Here is a 24530-nt window from a genome sequence, read left to right as displayed (position 1 = left end):
CTGTCCCTTGCAACACTGAGGGTCTGTGGCATCATCTCTGGTGCTCTGCTGCAGGGTCTGGGGGCCTGTGCTGGGCCATGTCACCCCTTCTGCTGTGGATGAGCTTCCTCCCCCCGGTGAGCACCCCGCAGCTGGGCTCTGCACAGTGGAGGATGGGCGGTCACTGCACCTCTGACCAGAGGCTTTTCCAAGACACCCAAAGCCTCTCCTCCCTCCACCCTTTGGTTCGAGGGTCTGTGGGAGCCTGGCAGCTGATAGCCCTGGGGCTGTGGTTTCCACCTTGCAGGTGTTAAGCCTGTGCTTTGTGAATGTCCCCAGCCCTGAGCTGTTACTTTATCTTATCTTCATCAGGGAGCGGTGTAAGGCCCCAGTCAGGGCCCCATTCAGGGTTAGGTGTCTTCTCTGCAATTTTTGTAATACAGTTTTAAAAGTCCTCTAAGAAAATGTTTAAGTCATAAACTATAATATTTCAGTCTCTGACAGAGCTCTAGTGTCCACAAAAGTATTTCAGTGAAGGAGAGCCTACGCTTGGCACTCAATGCTTTTCAGGCAAGGATTTCATTTGGATCCAGGTAAGCCACAACTTTTATAATTTTTATACATCTTGCTTCTTGTAGTTTCATCAGATCATCTCTCCTCTGCAGAAACTTGCAATCCCACAAGCCATAAAATCTCCAGCCCATGAAACCCTGCAGTTCTCTGACAATTACACCAAACAGCTCTCTTTACATCTCCTTTTATGCTCACCTCAGGGGCTCTTGCCCTTTTATGCTCATCAAGGTAGCAATGCTGTCTTTTATTTAGTCCCATATTCATACTTTTAAAGCAATTTGCCCTTTACTTCCCTTTCAGTCATCATAGCAAGGTAGGGGTGAAGAGGAATGGGCAGTAGAACGGTGAACAGAGAGTAAAACGATAGAAATGTGCTTTATTGTTGGAAAAGAAAGGCAGTGAAAGGAAAGGGCAGAAAAATTAGGACCCCAATAAGGATATGATCACTTACATTCTTGTCTCAAAAGCAAAGGAAACCTTGAAAACATAGTTTAATTTAGCCTCACAGTCAAGTAGTAACCTTTTCCAATCTGTTCTTATATAGTATGAAGAGTTGAAGATGAGAGATTTTGTGCTCTTCTAACTGAAGCACCTGGAAAAACTTACACTCTGATTTTCTGAGAGAGAGAATTAACCCTCACCTGTTCTGGGTGCAATTAAGAGACTATAAAAACAATTTAATAAATATAAAATAAGATGAATATTCCTGGAGATCAATTCAAACCTTTATATTACATCTTTTGTTTTTTTTTTTTTTAGTAGAATAAGGCAAACATCATGTCTCATGAGATTTCTAAAGTGCTTCTGTAATGCTTGTGGAGTGAAATGGATAAACAGGTTTGGAGATGTGGTTATTTACTCTACATTTTGTTTTGTATCTCACTCCTGGAAAAAGGAGAAAAATGAAAATGATAGCCATGAAATGACTTCTTAGAAGCTGCTGCTTTAATTTTTTATTTTTTTTTTTTTTTCCATATCTCAGAACTTCTCAGAAGGTTGAAAGCCAAAGTGACCTTGAAACAAAGATGCAAAATACTGGGATCACAATGTCTAATCCAGCAGAGCAAGGAGAGACTTTCACTTTATTCACAGCCTGGTAATTATCTAATCCCAAATGAATACAAAAGCTGAGTCACCCCAAGACATCTAGCCGTTGACCCTGAACTAGTTTCCAAAAGAAGGAAGTTTAGGGAAATGAGCATAGTGGAGATGCAATGTGACCTGACACAGAGTGAATCACGATCCCAGGACGAGTCACGTTATTTAGTCCATCCAGCAGATCCCTAAATTATGCTGTCACTAAATTGGTCAGCTCAAATATCAGGAAGTCTCATACAGGCTGAACATTTCCTGTGGTGGAACAAAGCCATGCAGATAGGTCAAGTTGTGTGGTCTCAGACTCATTTTGTCTCATGGCTATGCCTGTACCTCTCACAATTGCAGGATGGTCTCCTGGTCCATGATCCCAGACAGCCATTGCTCTGTTATTCATCTGCCATCACTGGACTCAATGTCAGTCATTGCTGGCTGGCTGGCAGAACAAGAAAGGAGCTGCATTACCAGACTGCAGCTGGAAGTGCCTTCACTAAGGCCTGACATTTACAGGAGCCCAAGGGGAATTCACACTCACTGTCACCTCTCTCCCAAAGCAATTTGGGGTTACAGGCCCTGCTTCACAGCACTGACCCAACACACAGGTCCTTGCTCAGCTCAGGTGCATCAGCAGGTGCAAGGTGGGAGCATCTGGCAATAGCACACAGGACATTCCCAAGGGAATGCAGAGCTGCATGAAACTGAGCCCAGGGATGGCTGATTAGTACCACAGCAAAGAGAAACACAGAATTCAGCATTTCTATCTGGGTCCAGTTCAATTCTTAAGGTCAGAAAACAGAAACTTATTTCAGAGGTACAAAGACACTGCTTCAGTGGTTTCTGCTGAAGTGCAGCTTTATTTGTTCTGAGGTATTTTGAGGGGAGTATGATTTTTCATTCAGGTCACAGAATCATAGAGTATCTCAAGTGGGAAGGGACCCATCACTGGGTCCAAGCAGTCATTAAGTCCAAGTCTCTGCTTCTCACAGGACTAACTAAAACTAAACCACATGACTGAGAGCATCGTCCAGACACTCCTTGAACGCCGACAGCCATTCCTAGGATGTCTCAGGTGGGTTTCAGAGAGGAATTTGATCCTGTTCTCTTTTGGAACCCAATTCCTAGAACTCATTACAACACAGTTTTCTCCCGTTAAAGAGAAAGGGATTGCAATGGGCCATTTCTTCTCAAAATGAGGCTCTTAATTCAGACAGACAGCTTTATTTATGAGGGCAGCCCCTATGAGATGTAAACAGATTAAAACATGACTGTGTCATACATGTAGCAAATAAAGAAATAGAAAAACAAACAAAAAAGCAGCATTCCTTATTCTGAAACAGTAAAGATCCTAGTACAGAATCAGAAAAAAACCACTCAAACAATAGCTAGGAAATGTGGACACTTTTCAGTCTCAGATTAGAACATGGAGCCAAAAATATATGCTTGTACAAAACTTCAGTTTTTTGATGTTTCACACATCCAGCACAAGTCCATAACAAAAGAAAATGATGTGCCACAAAACTGTAACACCTCTGCTCCTGTTATAATTACTTTCTAGGACTGGAAGTAGAATTTTTGGCAAAGGACAAATTAGAGCTTCAGCACCAGGCAGGAAAGGACCGTTTCAGCTTGCCCTCTCAAATGATAAAATAGGATGTAGAACATGGAGAACAACTGCATAGAAACCAGGACTTAGCTAAGTAATTATTGGAGCCCGTATATCTAAGAAAGCAAATTCCAGTCCTTGAAAAATAGCTTGAAAAACAGTGGCAATTGATGGATAAACAAGCTGTAAAAAGGAAAATTTAATGGAGTGCAAGAAATTAAGGAATTGGAAGAACAGTTAAAACTTAGGAGTAACATCAAAGAGTTCTGGAATGCATAAAGAATATGAGGTAGAATTTTTGCAAGTGGAAATAAAATAGAAGATGGATGAATACACTAAGTTTTTATTAGGAAAGGAGCAAAACCAGCAAGAATTTACAGCCTCTGACAAAGAAATAGAGCACAGATGCAAGAACTGGAGAGCAGAAGTAATAAGGTCTTAGAGACCGTAAGCTGCTTGGAACAACAACTACAAAGAATTAAGAAAGTAGTAAGAGAATTAAAAGAAAATGAAGAAAGATTACAACAGCAACAGTACAATAACCAGATTCAGATGTCTGCTTTACAGTTTAAATTGGATGATACAAGGCAAGGCTACCTACAGAAGGCATCTCTGATCAAGTGCTGAAGGAACCATTGGAGGCAGAACAGGAAGCACTAGTGACAAAACAGAGATTGCAGCCTTATTAAAACAAATAGAACAATATAGAGATAATTTGATCAGTAAAAATGAAAAGATATTACAGCTGAAGTGACAGTTAGAGATGCAGGAAAAGCACAGGACTTCCACCATCACCCAGCTTTGGTCAGAGGATGCAAAACTGGAGATTGACCTGCGTGCTGTGGGTTGACCTCTGTCAGCTGCCAGCTCCCTGACTCCCCTGCCTCAAAAGAACAGTGGGAGAAAGGAAAACAAAAAAGTTCTTGGCTCAAGATAAAGATGGGGAGAGCACATACCACTTACCATCACAGGCAAAACAGACGTGGTTTGGGAAAAAAATATTTATTTATATTTAAAAGCAGAGTAGGCTGATGATAAACAAAATTAAACCATTTTCCCTGCATCGACTCCTTTTTTTTGAAGCTCAGACAGTCACACCCTTTGATTCCTGATTCGTCTCCCTGCCTTTTTCCCAATCTCGACCTCACTCCTTCATTCCCAGGTCCTCCAGCTCCTTGCCCCTGGGACCGTCCGTGTCTAGCATGGTGCAGCCCCAGCCTCTCCCCACAGACCCCTCCCTGCTTTCCCTGCTTCCAGTACCTGCACAGGGACACCCGACCCCCCTGATTACAGTGACCCTTCAGCTTTCCTTTTCCAACAAACAGTTTCAAGGGAGAGATTCATGATACGATGTCTGCTTTACATTTTCTTTCCTAACCTTTGTCAAGAAATGGGTCATCTCTATGTCTACCCACTCACTCCACAGAAACAAAACTAACTGCTAAATGTGGGATCTTACCAAAATCCACCTATATTTCTCATTGAAGTGTTGGCAGCACTGAAGAGACATTTCCCCCTCTACCAAGAAGGATGAATACTCTCTTCTGAAAGTACACTCAGTGTTGGCACAAGCCTGACAGCTCTAGAGATGGAAATCCCATTTTCTGCTGAATGGATTCAGTACTAACAACTACAGTGAAACCTCTTCACAATGTTTTTGTCAATATGAGTCCTCAGTCCGTTACAGAAAATCTATACAGAGAGGTGAAAAGAGTTTTCATTCCCAATTGTATCATGAACCTGTCCCCTCTGCTCAAGCTCTGATCTCATTTTTGAACTAATCCTAAAAATGTTAGTATTAATAATGTAAGAATTCACAAAACCTTGTGTTTCAGAAATTTTCTCCCAGAAGAAATTATTCACAGAAAGAAAAATAGAATCAGAGCAATACTGAACAACACAGCAGCAGAGACAAATGATGATGTGTCTACCTGAGCTGCCACCAAATTCTGGAAACACCAAGAATTAGCAGCCACTTATCTTTGCATCAGTAAAGCCTCCAAGCTGTTTGCAAATCTGCTCTTGGTATGAGGGGGCTTACTTCCAAAACAGCTAGAAGTGAAACCCACGCTTATCTTCCATCATGATCCGTGAAAAAGCACTCTTCATAGAGTCACAGAATCACAGAATAGCCTAGAATGGAAGTGACCTCAAAAGATAATCCAATTCAGCCTTTCATGGGAATGGAAGCCAGGAGGAGATCATCCAGCAGCCTTGTCTAGGCCAGCCGCATATAGAAATCCTCCAGAGATGGGGACTCTACAATGACCCAACCCCTGATGTTGTTCCAGTGAATGATTATTCTCTCTGTAAAAACTATACAGGGATGAAATCCTTTCTGGTCTAAATTGCCCTCTGTCTTCTCCAGGTGGCTCCTCGTGAAGAGACAGAGTGTTCTCTTTGTACTTACCCTGGAATACTTACTGGAATACTGTGATGAGATTCCCCCAGAGCCTTCTCCTCTCCAGGGAGACAAAACCTTCAGTCAGAAGAGATTTCCTTCTGTCATTCCTCAGAGATTGGGTTTTTGGTTATGTCATCCCAGGGCTAGCACCCTGCACTTGTGTTTGCTAAACTTCACACAGTTGCTGTTGCCCACTGTTCCAGCCTGTCCAGGTCTCTCTGTAAGATATCTCTCCCTCCTGACATGTCCACCTCACCATCAGCTTGGAGCCCTCAGCAAACATGGTGATGGTTCAGTCAATCTGATCATCCAGGTCATTTATGGATTTTCCTTCTACCTTAAAGTCTCATTGGCTTCCTTTAACAGTTCCTTTACTATCCTTAATTTTTGCAGGACTTTCAGTGCCTGAATTCAGTGGATTTTGTACCTTGCTAATTTGGCTAGCAGAGAATCTTGAAAAGTAAAGGATGTTATCTGACACCATGCAAATCTTGGAACTGGACCATCCTAAGAGGCTTGACCATCAACTAAGTTCTGCAGAGTCCTGAAACAGAGCAACAGGTCAAGAATAATCCAGCATTGTGTCCAAGGAGGGGAGCATTAGGAGCTGAGAACAGGGGAAAATTTTAATGACTTTTTACTGAAAATATGATAGAAATTGTTCAGCCTTGAGAAGAGAGGGCTCCAGGAGACCCCACTGCAGCCTTCCAGTACCTAAAGGAGGCTTACAAGAGTGAGGGATTTTATACATCACTAGATAGTGACAGGATGTAGGATTTTAAACTAAAGAGGAGAGGTTTAGATTAGGTATTACAAAGAAATTCTTTACTCAGAGGGTGGTGAGGCCATAACACAGGTTCCCCAGAGAAGTTGTGGATGCCCTATCCCTGGAAGTGTCCAAGGCCAGGTTGGATGGGGCTCTGAGCAACCTTGTCTAGTGGAAGGTGTCCCTGCCCATGGCATAGGAGTTGGAAAAATATGAGATTTAAGGTCCCAAACCCAAACTATTCTATGATTTAGCCTTCTTTCTTTATACTTTATAAAGTTTTAAGTGATTGAACTACCCAGGGCTGCTCTTATCTGAGAATCTTCACACCCAGTCACTTTTCTCAAGCTCTAGTAGGCCTACTGCATCAATTTATCCCTTTCCACTGCTTCACAAAGTTTATCTTGTGAGAAGGACATGTGAGTCCTGGAAATATCGAAACCAAAGAGATTACTTTAAATTGGTCAACAAAAAATTACAAAATAAATTAAAAATCCACAGCTTTCTTGGTATTTTTGGTGGGTTTTGATTGCAGACATCACTCCAAACAGTCACATTATAAACTGACTTTTCATTTGTTGCAAGACATCCTTATAAAGATTTATCATGCATAGCCAAACAGGAACAAGAGATTACTAAACAACAGTTCATTTTTCAGATGCATTTTATTTGTAATACCTTCTATTGGCAGATGTTATCCCCACAAATGAATTAATGTTCCACCATAACAAAGTGGACATGGATTGATGGGAGAAATTGATTTGTGTTTGTTAATGTTCTTTTGCTGCAGCAAGCGCATTAAGTAATTAAAGTGCTAAAAGAGATCTTCCCGTCCAGACACACAATATACTGAACTCAATTAATGCAAGGACAAAGGACAACTGTTTTTTTCCTTGCATCTCAAGTGCACCCTGTCTGCAGCATACACACCGTATAGCTTAACTGTAACCATTAATTTAAAGTATACAGTTCCAAAACCAGTTAATATAGCAAGGAAACTCTAAAGGATTAAGTGTCAAAAAAAGAGTAATTATTTTGTGTTGCCAGTATAAGCCATCTTAAAAGGATCTGATCAAGAGATTGTGTGCAGTTTTGCATTCTGAAAATTAGACTTCGGGATATTTTAAGCTGAATACAAAGATATCTGAAAAATGAAAGTCAGAACAAACCTTTCCCAGACACAATTATATTTTCTACTATCACAGCATCTGAGCATCTGTAACTGTACCCTATAAGGAACAATCTTATAAGATATTATTACTACTCCCATGTTTGTAGATAATAGTTGATGAGCTAAAAGATCATTCAAGCCCACCTCAAGTAATTTCCCAAACTCACTACTCATTCCAACAAATAGCAACAGTTAGATATTTTATTTCAGCTTGGAAATGTTACGTTAAAATGTCTTGCAAAATTACCTTACAAAAGTGCAATGAAGTGTATGAACAGTATGGCCAAGGGACAGGATTGTTTCAAATGTGGGACAGGCAAGTAGAGCTGAACCACATCTCCTGACATGAGGCAGTGCCTCCTCTGTGAAAATAATGTGCATCAAGTAGATAACAGTGAGAGAAAATACTGGTGTGGGTTTTTTTTCTTCATCTAACATTACTGAGGGCTGCACAGATGTTAGTGATGAGTATCATATAAAAATCTCACACAGAATGGGATTTAAAATAAAACTTGTCACCTGGTGTGTTTACGTGCATGTTTATGTACATGTTTGTAAATAAATAGTTTGCAGTTGAGACTTTGGTAATGTCTGTGCTTTGTATGCCCATCCTTCCCCTTTCTTTTAAAACCATATTTTCTGGAGTGAGGCAATTTTACAAGAAAGTCTTGTACTATTTACAATTAATCCTTGAATGCTCACAGTTGCTTTGAAAACCATGGCAGGTTGTACTCCAAAGCTCCAAAAATAATTAAATACATAACAGTTTAAAAAATATATATTTAAAAAATACTAACTTCTGGTTCCATTCACTTATTAAACAATTCATTGTTGTTAATCAGTGATAGAGGAGTGGAAAGTAAGCGTGTTCTTTGCAAGCCCTTATTAAAAAAAAAACAAAAAACAAAAAACAAACAACAAACTGGGCTAAATATTGCATTTGGCTGGCCAAAAATTAAACCTTTGCCCCTTAATATCTACATACGATCTCCTCTGAGCAAATATCACCTCTGTTCAAGTGACATTTACATTGCTGCTTTGATGATTTTCTGAGTGAATTATGGCAGAAAGTAGCTTTGATCTCACCTCACATGATTTATATTTATACACAGCTATACCTGAGATGTTGACTAGAGTTCCTAAGTCAGAGAGTTGCAGATGGACCCATGTCTGATGCTTGGAATCACTCACCTCTCTGTTTATGTAAGTGCAAGGAAGCCTAAGCCCTCAGGCTTGTGAAAGGATTTATGTGTATGTGCTGCAAGATGTTATTACTTATGAACAAGTGAAGTGACACAGTTTTAAAGCACTGATCTTAACTAGAACTAGCCAGAAACATGGCATCGGCATAGACTGTGTCAGGGCAATTATTCTAAACAAGAGAGAGTGCCAGAAATTAGTGAATGAGAAGGTCTGGTAATAAAATATGAAATGCTTCAAAAAATCCACTGTGTTCCTTGTGTGCAATTTTTCAGAGAACGAGAATTTGTTCTCCAAATTTTCATGTGAGGGTGATTCTGGTATTTCTAGCTCTTCTGGCACTTTTCCTCCCTAAAGCACTCTGCAAACAGCAACTAATAGAGGCAGCTGAAGTTATCTGTATTTGGAATGTGTTATCACATTGTTACATAGGTGGGTTGGAACTAGAGGGTGTTTAAGGTCCCTTCCAACCCAAACCATTCTGTGGCTCTGTGACACACAGTGTGCATATCCCTAGGGAAAGCACAGAGTGATCACCAGCAGCAAATCTTGTCTTTAAATACAGGACAAGCTGTTGGGACAACAACTAGACCTGGTCCTTGCAAGGGAAAAAGTAATTCGATTATACTTAAGCTCTGTAATTTACTGCCCAGAGTCTGGAGAACCTCTATCCTTGGAAGTTTTCAAGACTGGACTGGACATGCCCTTGAGTAACGTGGTCTGAATTCAATAATTGGTCCTGCTTTAAGTAGGTATTGGGCTTAAGATCAGGCAAATTCCCTTCCAGCATGAACAATTCCCTGGCTCTAGGGTGAGTGTGGCCATAGTGTTCCTCAGCACAGAAACAACAAAGAAGCTGTGCAGCTTCTTTCTGCACTCAGTTTCAAGCCATGCAGCAAACACTGTTTTAGTGATTTATCATCAGCATGGTGGTCTCCAGTAACTCCCCTGGCTGTTTAGCTTACAGAACAAAACAGGTTGACTTGATTATCATTAAAATGTGATTTTAGCTGAGAAATGCAGTTTGCTAATAAAATTAGGTTCTGCTTTTCAGCTGTATGGAATGCTCCATGCCTTAAGTCTTGATGTCACTGTGTCCAGTTCCTCAACAAGTGTGTCACATCCTGAGGAGCTCAATTTTCAATACTGCACTTAATGACACAATGATTCTAAGAATTTATGGGGCTTGTGTCATCAATTCATTAAGGAGATAGACTCAGAGATCCAAGTGCATCAATGAAGATCACAGTTACTTCTAAAACACCTATGAATTAAGAGCAACCACTTTTTGTATAAAGTGTATTGGTTCAAGTAGAAATTCACCTCAAAGACATGCATTTAGTCCATTAAATTAATACATTTGCTTAGCAGAACTTAAGGGGGATCAAAGCCGCTCTGTGATACTCTAGGGAATGATACTTTAAATTTAAGGTCTCTGCTTATAGAAATATTTTTATTTTATGAATTTGATTCATAAAAATAGGAAAGGCAGTGCCAAATTATACATCAAGAGCTTTGAAGAAAATCTTGTAATAGTCAATTTTTAATGTTATAGATGATAGAATGAGCTGTCTTCCAGGTTAATGGCTGATGAGCATTAAAAGCTGGCTAAATCCCAAAAGTTTCATTTTGGTTTTTTCTTCTCTTGTTAACTCTAATGTTTTGCCCAAGACTTTAATCTGACATCACAGCTTGCATTTTATTTCCTAGGAGAGTGGATCCCATCTGTTTGCATGACATTCCTCTTGGCTAGCACTGTCTATATGATGTATTTTAACGTTTGTCTTCCAGGAGCAAGCAGAATGCCTTCTCTGTCTGTATCCTTACCTTTGATTTATGGATTTTCCCAGTGTGTACAAAGCTTTCCACCTGGATGCCAGAGTATCTATACCAAACTGTTCTCTCTGTAAGCATCACCACCTTTTATCTTTGGATCAGAAATTGCTTTGCAACATTTACTGATCCTTAAAAATGTCTTTCTTAAGTCCCAGTTGTTTATTTTCTGCAGGTGGGGAAAACCTAAGACAACTCTACCAAGACCAGGATCAGAAAGAGAGTTAGGAAGTAAATGTATTGATTTACTAGAAAATACTTCTTTTTTTTCCTCTGATGTGCCCATGAGCAGAGGCGAATTTGCTGAATGTTGTGCAGTGTGTAGTTTTAAGTAAGTTGTTTTAATGACTAGTTATCATTCTAGTGTTCATGACCAAGAAAGTAACAGTTGCTATCCCATGTGTGAAGGGTGGCTGAAGTAAACTGAGCACATTCTTTCTCAACATATGACTCAGTCAACTCATGTTGTGTTACATGGGTGCCAAATGGGAGCAGAACAAGTGGTGAAGCTGGACCATATGGGTTGAGGAGTGGCAAGACGACATTTGGAGTTCTCAGAAGCTCTCAAATTACTGTAACATTTCTGGGCTCTCCAACATGTGTTTGTTCGAAATTACTGTGTTGTCCAGAATTTTCCCTCTGACGTTGCACATGCGTGGTTTTAGCTCTGTATTAATGATTGCTGGGAAATTTATGTGGAAAACAATCATGAACTAGCATGTAAAGCATTATCTCAAGGCCTTGAATAGTATCTATCCAGGCCCGTTATTTCTGAATTTGTACTAATTCTGTGGTATTGCCTTGGTTAGCCATCCTCTTAGGAGAGTTGGAGCTGGCCTTTAGCTCTGTTGTCTATAGGTGACCAAGTGACACAGAACCTGATGTATCTAGGGTCAGGTAAGCCTGAGTATTGCTTATTTGAAGGTGAAATCTGTTTTCCAGACACAAGAATACCTTACTTTCCACTGACTAATCAATTACCAGTCAATGGAGTTTGCTGACATGCTGCTCTTCACCTGCAGAGCAGTCTCACCTCTTAGGCTCCACTCCATTTAGTTCAATGTTTCCTCCCTACCACTGGCACAGGAAATCCCAGCTCTCTTCAGCAGACACAGGGTGCCTAGAAATTAAAGATGGCTATACTCATTAGCCAAATGAGAAAATTGTCCTCACCAGCTGTCATGACAATAACCCATCATCCATGATTCTCCTGAAGTTGCCACTTGGTACACTTCAGGACATTGATGTTTAGCTTCCTGCACGCCTGCACTTCAGCTACTTTCATGACTTTAGATTTGTGCTAAACTAAGTCCAGTCTTGTCATTTCAGTGCAGTAGGTTCTCAGCTATCACTGCATGACCATGTGGAGTACCTGTCTTCTTACTCCTGAGGGGTTTTATGCATTTTTTTCTTTTTTTTTTTTTTTTTTTTTTTTTTTGACAATATTGGATGCTGCATTAAAGTGAAGGTGATATGTCATCGTGGCAAGAAAAAAGTCAGTTCTGTCAAAGCATCTGTTCCAAGGGACAGCACTTATTATTCCAAAAAGGCATCACTTCTATCACTTCACTATGCTTATAAGCCCTCTTCCTTTTATTTCCCCCCCTTTTTTTTTTCTTCATTTTTATTAAAGAGAATTCATGCATCATAAATGAACTAGGTAAGTATTTTCAAAATGACATAGATTTACAGTCCAAAAGTGAGTTGTATTTCATTACATGTGAGAAATCTGAAGAAATGCATATTTTTATGAACAAAATAACAAGACTTACTTCTGTTCTACACTTTCAAATTATATTTTATATATATATAAATATATTCTGACACTGTACCTCAAAGACTCTGGGAAATAAGGGAAATAAGGGCTGAACCTCTGAATACAATGTGTATTTCTCAGGTACCCATCTGACAAAAAAGGCACTGATGGACTGCTGAACACCAGTTTGCTGGGAACAGCTGCTGCATTTTGTCTCTAAAGGAGTGACTTCGTGGCTAAGTACACTGAAGCCCTGTTGTCCATCTAGTAGTTAACAGGGATGTTTTGCCACATAAAAGCTTAGTCTCTTAAGTCAGAAGATCTTGTTTCCAGCAGCTCTGAATGCTAATGATCCTTGGTCTGATCCTTGTAGGGTTTTGTAAGCTCTGAGACCACTAATCCTTTCTTCAGGGCAATGGAGCATTACTTTTAGAAGAAACTGGACTTCATTTTTCCACTCATTTTTAATCACCACCACCCCTCATGCACACAAACCACCAGTGTAAGTGTTACACGCTTACAAATTGCAGCCTGGAATTTGAGGATTGAGAAGACTGATAAGCAGTTGATTCAGCACTGTGATCGGTAACCAGTGACTTACATTGGTCCTAGTTTCATAATGCATCATTGCCAGAATCCTACCACTAGTCAGTTACTATTTCACCTTCTTTTTCCTCTATTTCCTCACAAACTCCAAATATTACTCAGCCTCTGAATGCAGTAGTTGTGGGGTTCATTTTTTTTCCTCAGTCAAATAGATTTTGAAAAGCTTTAAGAAAAAAAGGTGCAGAAGGATTGCTTCTGACAGAACCAGACAAATCAATTAATTGATCTCTGGCAGTCAAGGATAATTTTATTTCCTACTCTATTAGGGAAAATCAGAATCAGTTAGCTAATTTCACTAGAGAAAATGTCACCAGTTATTAAGCAGCACATGATGGAAAGAATTAAAGACAGAAAACTCAAAAATGTTTTTCCTTCCAGAAATTGCATTACTTATTACTCAACCTTTAGAACTCTGGCATCAAGCAGCATTGCAAATCCTTTGGTTTGACCAAAGAAAAGGTTTTCTTCCCCTATAGCAGCACCCACAGCATTTAACCTTTGATATCTATAAATACTGACACGGTTATATTTGTGCTCCAGAAGATAAATTTACCAGTAACTGACTGTTACAAACTACCTGCACATAATTTACTGACTGTTCCTGATATATATTTGCCAAAATCATATAACCATGATGAATATTCACAAAAAAAAAAAAAATCCTGATTTTTGTATCAGTCTCTTTTCAGTACTAACTATTCATACAGGCAAAAAACCATGATTAAAATATCACAGGTTGTTGTTAAAAAAGTTAAAGGAGCTACTGTTTCTCATGGGGGGGTAGAGGTGGCAACTGGCTGTGCATGCATACAGATTTCAAAATAGCATCCAGTAAAATCAAAAATAGAACAGGGCCTTTACCAGCAGCCTAACATTTTAAAGCACTTTGACTTTGTGACTTATGGACAGCAGATCATGTCCTTAATCAAGCTTGATTATTACTTATCACCTAATGGTTCCAGAAGGGCTGATTTACCCAGGATTTTCTTCCTAAATCACATTGAGTTATTAACTCCTTTATTTGAACGGAGTGCTCTTCTTGAAAAGACTCACAGTTGGCACAGCCACACTGTCCCAAAGGGTAATGCCCTCAGAAGGACAGTTAGCCAAGACTAAGCATTTTGGGAAATACTGCCCTTATTTCTGCAATTACCTAGTTCCAAACCAGAAATTTCAACCTTGTCAGTTAGGCATACAGGAGCAGGACTATTCTGTATTTCTGGAGATACATATTCAGGATTTTTATTATTATTTTTTATTTTGTTTTTGTACCAAAATATTAAGAGGAAAAGTAGATTATATAAATTATTATTAATACTCTTCATTTTTGTTCCTGCTTTTGAGGTTAAAAAAACACAGAATGTTGGGTTCCCACAGAAATTAAGATGAATTTCAATTTCTCTGCTTTTCTGATAGACAACCCTTCATAAATCACCTTTCTGACCTTCAGCAGCACAGAATGGTATTGACCCAATTTACAAGTCACTCAGAGAAGAAAAATTTTAGTTAAGTAGAAAATACACATCATTCTTAATTCTACCACACTCTCCCCTGTAGAGACCATGTAAATCCAAGATATCCCAGATGCCTATAGTCAATATCAACAACGGCAATATAAAAATGGCAAAATAAAAAGAGTGCCCAAGTTAAAATGAAATTTGGCAAGCTCTCCTACTCTTTCTCTTCACATATTCATGCTATAGTGAAAGGGCCTGCTGAGCAGATGAAGTCAGCTGGAGGATAGTGACCAGAAATATGAGACACACAGATTTTGCTGGAAATGTAAAGGTTAAAATGATGGAAGGAAAGCAAACGTAATATTGTGCAGGATACATAGAAAGAAAAACGACTGCAAACAAATTAATGCAGTATAACCTATAGCATCATGTGTTTAGAATATTAATCAGTAAAGCAAGGTAAGTACCAGTGGGGAAAAAAGCAAAGATAATTAGGAACTCATTAATGTGACAGCTGAATATATTATCTGTGTTAGTGCTAGGCTTACCCCCCCACACCAGAGATTTGATCTGACTGTCAAAGCCAAGGAAAGCATTTTACAGAAATGATTGAATGCAAAATCAGACCAATACAAGAAAAAACAGACAGGTCATCACACTGGAACATGGAAAGATTCCTGGCTAACCTCCGAATATCCTCTTGTCTAAGTCTAAAAGATCAGCCCACAGATGGGTGTGGATTTCAGTTGTGAGGAAGGTCAAAGACATTACAATTATCACCACAAGTCAAGGAAAAAAAAAATCTATAGCTAGGGCTGTCTTCTGTTATCATAAGGACCACAATGGTCATGAGACTTTTTTTTTTATAGCTTGGTTAAACCCAACAGGTCAAGCATAGAGAATTTTTTTCAGTTTGACATCAGTATTTGACAGAGTTAGAATACTTTCTAACATAAAGTTGGTGGCTATTCTCTTGGAGAGAGCAACAGAATGACAGATGCCAGCTGTTAAAACCAAATAGAGCTGTGTTTCCTTCATTCAAGTTCCCAGCATTTTTCCCACACAGTTCATCAAAGTAAATCAAATGACAAAATTCCTCTGTACTGACAGAAACAGCTCTACCTAATCCATCCCAACATCTGAAACAATTCCCTGTTTTTCGTGAAGCAAATGGTGCTTGAGATAGACAAATCAGCTGTGAACCATCCCTGTGCCAAGCTAAGGCTTGAAAGAGAATATGTAGTGTTCTGTAAACATCAGTTGTGATAGGTGAAAGAAAATAATATTCCTCTAGACCCACTATTTTCCATTAGGTATATTCTTTTGACCTATTTGAGTGTCCTGGTCTCCCCCAAAAGTGCTTCTTTATCTGATTTTTCTTCACTGAAGAACATCTGTGGGGTGCAATATGCAAGAAGAGCAACAACTCACATCTGGTCAGGCTTCTTCACAGCCAACAGGTTGTCATAAAAACTACTAGGAAGAGTGGTGCAAAAAGAATAGAGGCAAAAGTTTGATGGGCTCTTCTAATTTATGGGGATGTGAAAACTCAGTGTGGCCACCAGAGGCAGAGCTTTAGACAAACATAAGTATTCATTTTCCCTTCTGAAATGGTGGGATTCAGCTAAATTTCATTAAAAGAATATAGTCATTAGATTTATGGCCCTAAAATGAAAATGTTTGCATTATAATTCAATGCAGTGATCATTTACCACAGAGACTGAAAACCACTCCAGAAGCATTTAAAGCAGCCATTGTACTTATATCTGAACAGGAGCTTAAAATAATTTGGAGCATTACAACATTGTACTGCAAAAATAAGTCAGTCAGTCTGAGTTTATAGCGAAAGTAATGTACATTGATCTTCCTTGACAGCAATGAAAGCCCAATGACATCCTTCTCTGCCCTGGGAATTGCATGAAATATAACTGCATTTGGCAGAAAAGAACCTGTTTTGCAATTTAACTCTTCTCTGTAAGCTTCTCCTCTGTTGTCAGCTGCAGATTAATGGAAACATCAACTCACCCCCTCTGGAAGAGGTCCACATTATGGAATTTGTGAAGCTCCACAGAAAACTCGACCGTTCCCTGAACCTCAGACATGGTTTTTTCAGGTCATCACCTAAATAACACATATATAAAGACATTATAAGCTTTCGAAGTGTTTTGCTTAACAAATCCATGAACGGATTATTTCATTTTAGTCATCATCTTGGGGTTCATGCAAAGCTTGAAATCAACTGATATCAATTGGAATCTTTCCAATGACATCATTTGGCTCCATCTTCAGGAAAACTCGCTAAAAGCCAGATCAAAGCAGTAATTAAGAGAGGTAAAAAGTCTAATTAAGCCTGAGGACAGAATGATAATATTATGAAAAGTATAAGAAGCAAAAAGTAAATAACATATTATGTGCAAGAATCTCAAAGCAAATTTTAATTAACTCGCTGCTCTTATATGGGAAATTGATTTTTTTTTTTAATCTCATTTTATGAAATGGCAGATTTCCAGGGTCAGCACAGCTCATTTCTGTAAAAGCATAGGCCAAAAAGACAAGAACCACAGACAGATGAGAGCAGAATTCAGATTTCTCTTGCTTTTGACCCCTTCTATGACTTAAATAAAGTCCCAGAAGGGAAGCTTCTGAGGGAATATGAATAATTTTAAAATTAATGAATGAAAGATACTCTTTTAAAGAAAATGCTGACAGTCATGGCACCTAATAGACCACAACAGTCAGATCAAGATTTTGAAGCATTACAGCCATTTACATCTAACATCTCATGTGCTTATTGAATCACAGAATAATTCAGGTTGGGAGGGACCTCAGGAGGTCATGCCTCACTCGAGGAAGTACGTTTCCAAACCAGCCCTATTTAATACAAAAGTGTAGAGCCTTAACATTTCCCTAATTATAGCAGAGGCAAGCCAAGGACTTTTACAGCTTTTGGACAGATTTTCAATTATTTTTTGCCCTTCTTCTCCTGTTTTCCCCCCTGCAAGTGTACTTCTGGCAATCTGCCAAGCTGCTTGGAAATTTTCTGTAGGATCAATGAGAAGATAAAGATTAAATTTTTTCCATTAATGTATTCATAAGCAACATTTTAGTTGTTGTTTGACAGCAGCCAAGTGCAGTCTCTGAGGAAGACCCATGTCAGGGCTCCTAACAATTCCCCCTCCTGAGACATACAGGGCTTTAAGGGGACATGTAGCTCAGATGCAAAGTGAAAAATTTCTATAGAGGTGCTAATCAATAATTTTCATGGCACTCATAGATTCGACCACGTCCTTTAATGAAGCAGGAGTGAAGAGGATTTTGATACATGAAGTCCTCAGATAAGCATTAGGCTTTAGCTTTCTCAAGGCTTGCTTCTGATTAGTAATTTTCCAACTGACTGGTTTATTACACTGATTATTTTAAACTAAGTTTTTTTCTGGCTATCCTCTCAAGCGCTACAGTTTTTCAGAAAGACCCCATTCCAATCCCATTAAAAGGTTATTAATTTTTCATTCACCATCCTCAAACTTTGGAATGACAAGAATGTGATGTAAAGTATATGTAATGTATTTCTGTAACTGTGAGAAACAAAAAGAGAATTGCTAAGTGACGCATCTGATACACCTCCAAGGTAAGGAATTCTACATTAGCTTGTGTCAGTCCATGATTTGGGTGTGCTGAAGGTATATTCAAACTCTATTACTTGTCACAGAAACACTGAATCAACTAGTCTGGAAAAGACCCTTGAGATCATCAAGTCCAACCTATGACCAAACATCCCCTTGTAAACCAGATCGTGGCACTGAGTGCTGCATCCAGTCTTTGCCTAAACACCTCCAGGGACAGTGACTCCACCACTTCTCTGGGCAGCCCATTCCAATGCCCCATCACTCTTTCTGTGAAGAACTTCTTCCTAATATCCAGCCTAAACCTCCCCTGGTGCAGCTTAAGGCTGTGTCCGCTTGTCCTGCTGCTGCTGCCTGGAGAAGAGGCCGACCCCCATGTGCTACACCCTCCTTTCAGGGAGTCGTAGAGTGATAAAGTCTCACCTGAGCCTCCTCTTCTCCAGGATAAACATCTCCAGCTCCCTCAGCTACTCCTCATCAGGCTTGTGTTCCAGGCACTTCACCAGCTCTGTTGCCCTTCTCTGGACCTACTCCAGCATCTCAACATCCTTCCTAAATTGAGGAGCCCAGAACAGGACACAGGACTCAAAGTACGGCCTAAGCAGTGCTGAGTCCAGGGGAAGAAAAGTAATACTTTTTGTTTTCTTTGTCCCCCATTTCAACAGGAATGAAACTATTACTTTGTCCTTTTGCTTTTCTGCACAGATTAGGAAGTTGTATGTCGTTTATAAGTCATGAATATCACATATCCACCAGGTTACGTGTGAGTCTGTGTGTGCGTGTGATAGTCTTGCCTGAGTCAAAAAGCAGACTGTGTGGGAAGCTAGCAGGAAACCATGCAAACCACAAAGCAATACTCTGACAAGGTATTTAGTCTTGAGGAGAGTGCTAATTAAAATAATTGCCTTTGGCAATATATTTGCATGTTGGGCTGAGGCATATTTCCCTAAACCAAAAGCTCGGGATCAAAGGAAACTCCATGCTTTTGAAGACACCAGCTTAAAAAGGAGAGGTGTGAATGGATGGCCAGATAGTTCAGACCAGTACCAGTATTGCCAAAGATAGAAACAATGACATGAAGTTACGATTAACTAAGGTATAAGAAAAATTAAATACATGGAAATACACACATAGGTCTTCACTGTATTTGCACTATATTTTTCAAGCTTTACACCTCTTCAAAACAAATCTAGAAGAGTTATCCTGGAAACAAAAGACAACAAGCAAACAAAAAATCTGGTTCTGTAATTTTATTTCCCTCACTGATCACCAGAATTAAAGTGTAAGCACCTGCTGCACCAGTTTGAACTTCCATCCACCCCACCCACAGATCAGATCACACAGATCTACACCCCCAGCACTAGAGCTGGGTACTTCAGGGAACACCTCACAAGTACTCAAAGGGGCCTCTAGTGCACCTTATTTTCATGGCACTTAGCAAAGTTCAAAGAATCCTGCTTAGACACATGCTACCACTCTTCAATGCAAGAAACTATGAAATTTGACAAAACAGCTGCAGGCAACACTGGATCAGGAAAATATTAAGCCATTAAAATGATGCACTAATTTTTAACTTCTGTACCAGGTCCCTGCTTAAAGGAACCTTATCATAACCCTCCAAAATCCAGGGCTCATGAAGGACCTCTGATCAACCCTTGTGTGGGACAACCTTGGGTTATAAATAGAGGAATAGTTGGTAAAAATAATATTGAAGGTTGCCGTGACATCAGCATTGTAAACACAATAGGGAATGCTGCCAGTATTGAAGTATCATCAGTTATCTAATAAGCAGTTTAAAGAAAAATACAGAGGTCATTCTTGGGAAGGCTTTAGTACATTTGTATTTCCAAAATATCTGTTTTTATATCAAACTCCTTGCATTTTTCAGAAGAGACCTTAAGACAACACTAATAAATATGAATGCAAAGCTAATAAAGCAACATGGGAAGTGTTTTGGCCATATGCTCCTGCAAAAGCAGTGCCCATGGTCACACTCGTCACTCCGAATCACTGGATTTCTTCAGATGGTGCTGCTGTTGACACTGGCTGTGCTGTCCTACACGCACCAGTGGCACGAGTCAGGTCACCAGTTTGACAGTTTGTCCTTCCAGCTAGAGTCGGTGTCCTAGCAAGAGACAGTCAATTTCAGTTGTCACTTGACTTAGAGCAAAGACACACTAACTGAAAATCACAATCCTTTATACAAATAAAGCCTATGAAAATCTATATGTTTAAAGACGGGAGACTCTCTCACTTGCATTTTTAAAGAAAGGCTGGATTTTACTCCCCACATCTCCGTTGCTGTCAGTGGAGATACCTTCTGCACTGGAGACTGTTCAAGAAATTATACTGGCTAAATGCAACCTTTTTGACTTACAATATTTTTACTTAATGACATTTTAAGGATCCAGTCAACTGATCAAGCCCTCTGCCAGGAATTGATTAGTTGATTATGTACCACACACACCACTGTTAAACACCTGGAAGATAAAAATTAATCTGACAATTCCCCACTGAAATAGAAATCACTGCCACCCCAAAAGAAGAGAGATAAGGAAGGTGAGATGGGAAGAGAGCACATTGGATAGAAGGACAGGACACTACATAATCTAAAAGTCCAAGAACCTTCTAGCATTTGCACAATTACATCCAAGCAAAAAATAAACCGTGTTTTTAAACATAAACCACTTTTTTTTTTAATGTTTCCACCATTCTTAACCATCCCCATTTCAGAAACTAGGCTTAAAAAACACAAAAAAAAAAAAAATTAAGAAACACCAAGGACAAAGAATGAAATGCCATGTGACCAAGGGCAATGACTCATGAACCTAGAAGCATTCATTTAGGAGAATACAGCTACCTCTTGAGAAACACAGCACATACTATCTGCAGGATACCACCACTGTCCTTACTGGTTTTAAAGCATCTTTTATTTTATTGCAATTTTTTTCAGAAGCTGGCATTTGTTTCAAGCTAGGCCCTTATATCCATTTATTTATTTCTTTATTAAGAATTCCTTGATTAGGTGCATAAAATCAAAGTGAGATAACTCCTCTCCACTAATGCCTTAACCCACTGTATTTCTAAGTAAGAAAAGTAAGAGGAACAAAATACAAGGAGGACAGTAAACAGACACAAATATGTTCTGAGATGAAAGGATTAGAAGAAGAAAGCTCATTAGACCAAATTTCTTTTTCATTGTTGTTTTCTTTTTTAATTGCTCACCTCATGCAGCTGAACTGGATCCCCGTTCTTACGACAGTGACTGCATCTCAGTAGCCTTGTCTGAGCATACATTAATTTCCTGAGACAAAGCAGTCACAAATGTCAGTAAGTCCTTTCACTACAACACTGTCATTAGCTGTTCTCCACTTTACAGAACCTGTCAGTTTTTCCTGCCAGCACATCAGCAAAATGAGAGAGGTGAGGTCTTCACCTTCAAGGTGATTTCAAAAGTTAGCACCTCATTTTGTTAAAATATATCAAGCCAGTATTTATCTTCTAAGATTTTGGGTGGCAGTAAGATATTTCCTTTACACCTTAAAAGGAGCCAATCTAAGTACAACACTAAAGATACAAAAAGTGACAAGGCTTGTCAATGGCATCAATAGTCAAGTCCACCACTTGATCACAAGTCCATTTGTATTTTACCTCTCTTCCTAAATGTCCTGATGTGTCATAGACTCACTGAGCTATAAATAGCTCACCCATATGTTCCAAATCCAGATCCACCTGAGCCACTTCAATTCTAGCAGCCTGGTCCACCCACCCATTGTTTTCAAGTTCTTTAGTGTAACAAGTCTTGGGTACGTGAGCATGTACCCTCTGGTCAGTCCATGATCACATCCACATTTCCATTGCTCAGGATCTCCAATCTGAGCCTGTTGCATCATCAGTGCAACCCACTTTCTCCATGTAGCATCAGCTGCATGATGCCTGGAGGGCACCCTCTCTGTGAACATCCAGATGACCCCAGATAACAGATACCAAAAGAAGCTGTGCTTTAGTACCAACTGCCTCTGAAGAGGCTCAAATTCCTTCATATGTTGCTAATATTTCTTTCTCAGTTGGAGTGTAATAGGCTTCAGATCCCCCATATCCCCCATTTCTAAACCCTAGAGGCCAGCCTAGAGTCTCTCCAGGCTCTTTTGGCCAGATGTTCCAGATTGAGCCATTATCCCTGTCTGGGGCATAAAGCACATTTTTTACAACTTGCCATGTCTGGACTGGTCTACAATATCACCCATTTAGTTTGTTCAAATATTTGCTGCTGCTCAGCACCACTTTTAAAGTCTTTATTCTTCCAGGTCACTCAATAGAGAGGGAGACTATAACCGGTAGAGGTCAGATTATAACCTGGAACACACATTCTCCAAAAAACCATGACACCTAAGAAATCTTGTGTTTCTGTTTTCTTAGTTGTTATTTTGTTGATCACACCCCTTGAGATATGATCACATCTACCTTGCCATTTTAGTCCTAAAAATTGAATTTCCTGTGCAGGTCCATTTACTGTACTTTGTTTTGTAGCAGAAACAGCTTTCAAAATAATTTGGATTATTCTTTTCTTCTTAAACCCTTTCTTCTGTTGTGTTGCCTCACAAAATGATGTCACCAATGTACTGCAGGTGTCGGGAACATACACCTTGTTCCAGTGCAGTCTGTATCAATCCACAACAAATGGTAGGAGTATGTTTCCATCCTTGGGGCAGTCAAGTCCAGGTGTACTGGATATGCCTCCATGTGAAACAAACTGTGTCCTCCACCAAGGAGTCTCAGTTGTCATATTCTCTGAGTTTTCTGACCTGTTCATCAATAGTTGGTGCCTTTCCAGCTCATTGTCATCTGGCTGTGGGTGTATGATGTCAGTACATCTCATGAAAATTTCACACATGGACTGTGTGCACCAGATTTCACCCTGGTCTCTGGATGTCAGATCATTATAGATCACCAATGAGCACAGCTGATTTCCTCAGATCCTGGATGTCTCCCTCCATGTGTGTCCATTTCCTTTGAGACTTTGCAAGGCTTTCCTTGAGGAAAACTGTTCCTGCCAAAGTCTGAGACTCCTTATTGTAAAAGAGCTTAGGTGGATCGATGCCGTGTTTGTTCCTACTGGGTTCCTTGTGGACCGCTGAGGCGGCGCTCTGCCAGCACCCACGCGTGCACACAACCTCACCTTTGCAGGTGGTCGCGAACAGCCGCTCACACACACAGTCTGTGCATGAACGTTCTCTGCGTGTGATTCCGAGGTGTTTAATGGCAACACACCCGAAGGGAACAGAGGCAAGAAGAACCGCCAAACTGAAAGCCTGTGCCAGTTTTATCCCGAAAACTCCCAAAGGCAGGCAGAGCATCCAAAACCTATAGTCTGAGGGCTAGGGGGCAGAGGCAAGGTTGAATGACATAACAGGGCCCAGTGGGAAAAGGGATGGGAGGGGGAAAGGGCTAGTGACCAGCAGAATCCAGACAAAGGGTGAACACAGTGTTATAAGGAGAGACCACTTTTAGGGCAACTTGAGGGGTGTAAAGTGGACTTAGCCACCACAACAACTCCTGCCTTTTTTCCAGTTCATACATCAATGGCTTTATCCTTAGAAAGAGATCCTAGCTGTCAGGCTTCCTTACCTGGTAACTTCTGACCACTGGCCCCAATATCTCAGCACTGGAGCAAGCAGCTGAGAATTAGCTCACCTGGTTCACAGCAAAAATCTTTTTTTGCATTTCTTGCAGCTCACTTAGGCATAGGGATCTGGTGATTTCTGTCTCATTTATGATTTCAGTGTCTTCCTCCTCTGGTTCTTGTGATTGCTCTGCTGCAGAACAGGCTGCCTCTTCTGATTGGTTTTCTACTTCTCTTAGGAGAAGCTTCTTCACCACTTGCTAATGTGCTTAGTGACTTCTGCTTCAATGTTTCTTTTTGTTATGGAAGCAACTGATGTAGTGTCTTGTTTAGCTATGGTGCCATTCGGTTTTCTTTCCCTCTCTGCTCCCTGAGGCTGCTCCATAATACCAACCAGTGTTTGGCAGATAGCGGCCAGGGCCCAGTACAGAGCAGCAAATTGTGTCTCTTTGGAAGAGGCACAGGAGTGTTTTCAAGCATTCCACCACTTTCAGTGTCCTGAGTTGTTCAGGGGTGAAGCTCCAGATCACTGGAGGTGAGAAGTTCTCTAATGACCCACTTATATTCTTCCACATGCTGTACCATCCATGTCCTTGTGGAGCCTGGGTCACATTCCTAAATTGCATGTTTACCTTAGACAAAACTGAAGCAATTTCTAAGAAATAGCAGTATTGTAACCACCCAGGGATGGACAAGGTACTGAGAAGTTATTGTAAGGAGTAAGAAAACATCATGCAAGGTGCTGTTCTGTATGTCCTCCACAAAAAAAAAAAGTCCTCTCAGGAAGAAGTATAATTGTTAATTGCCTCCATAAGAGGGTACCAGAAGTACAATCATGGCT

The 24530-nt window shown here is 40.0% G+C and overlaps 1 protein-coding gene across 7 annotated transcripts in view; it reads right to left on the bottom strand.

Moving 5' to 3' along the window:
• The window catches only part of FAM135B (family with sequence similarity 135 member B), a 271906-nt gene that overhangs the window by 124068 nt on the left and 123308 nt on the right, over positions 1-24530 (bottom strand). For all 7 annotated transcript variants that reach the window (XM_017746687.1, XM_017746686.1, XM_017746688.1 and 4 more), the window contains one exon: positions 16469-16564. In XM_017746687.1, the coding sequence (XP_017602176.1) occupies positions 16469-16545 (77 nt within the window). In that variant the 5' untranslated portion in view covers positions 16546-16564. The remainder of the gene's footprint in view (positions 1-16468; positions 16565-24530) is intronic.

The sequence above is a fragment of the Corvus brachyrhynchos genome, unplaced genomic scaffold (genome assembly GCF_000691975.1).
Source record: "Corvus brachyrhynchos isolate BGI_N302 unplaced genomic scaffold, ASM69197v1 scaffold89, whole genome shotgun sequence".
Taxonomy (NCBI): Eukaryota; Metazoa; Chordata; class Aves; order Passeriformes; family Corvidae; genus Corvus; species Corvus brachyrhynchos.
Note: the sequence above shows the minus strand (reverse complement) of the source record. Positions and strands in the feature narration are given on the sequence as shown.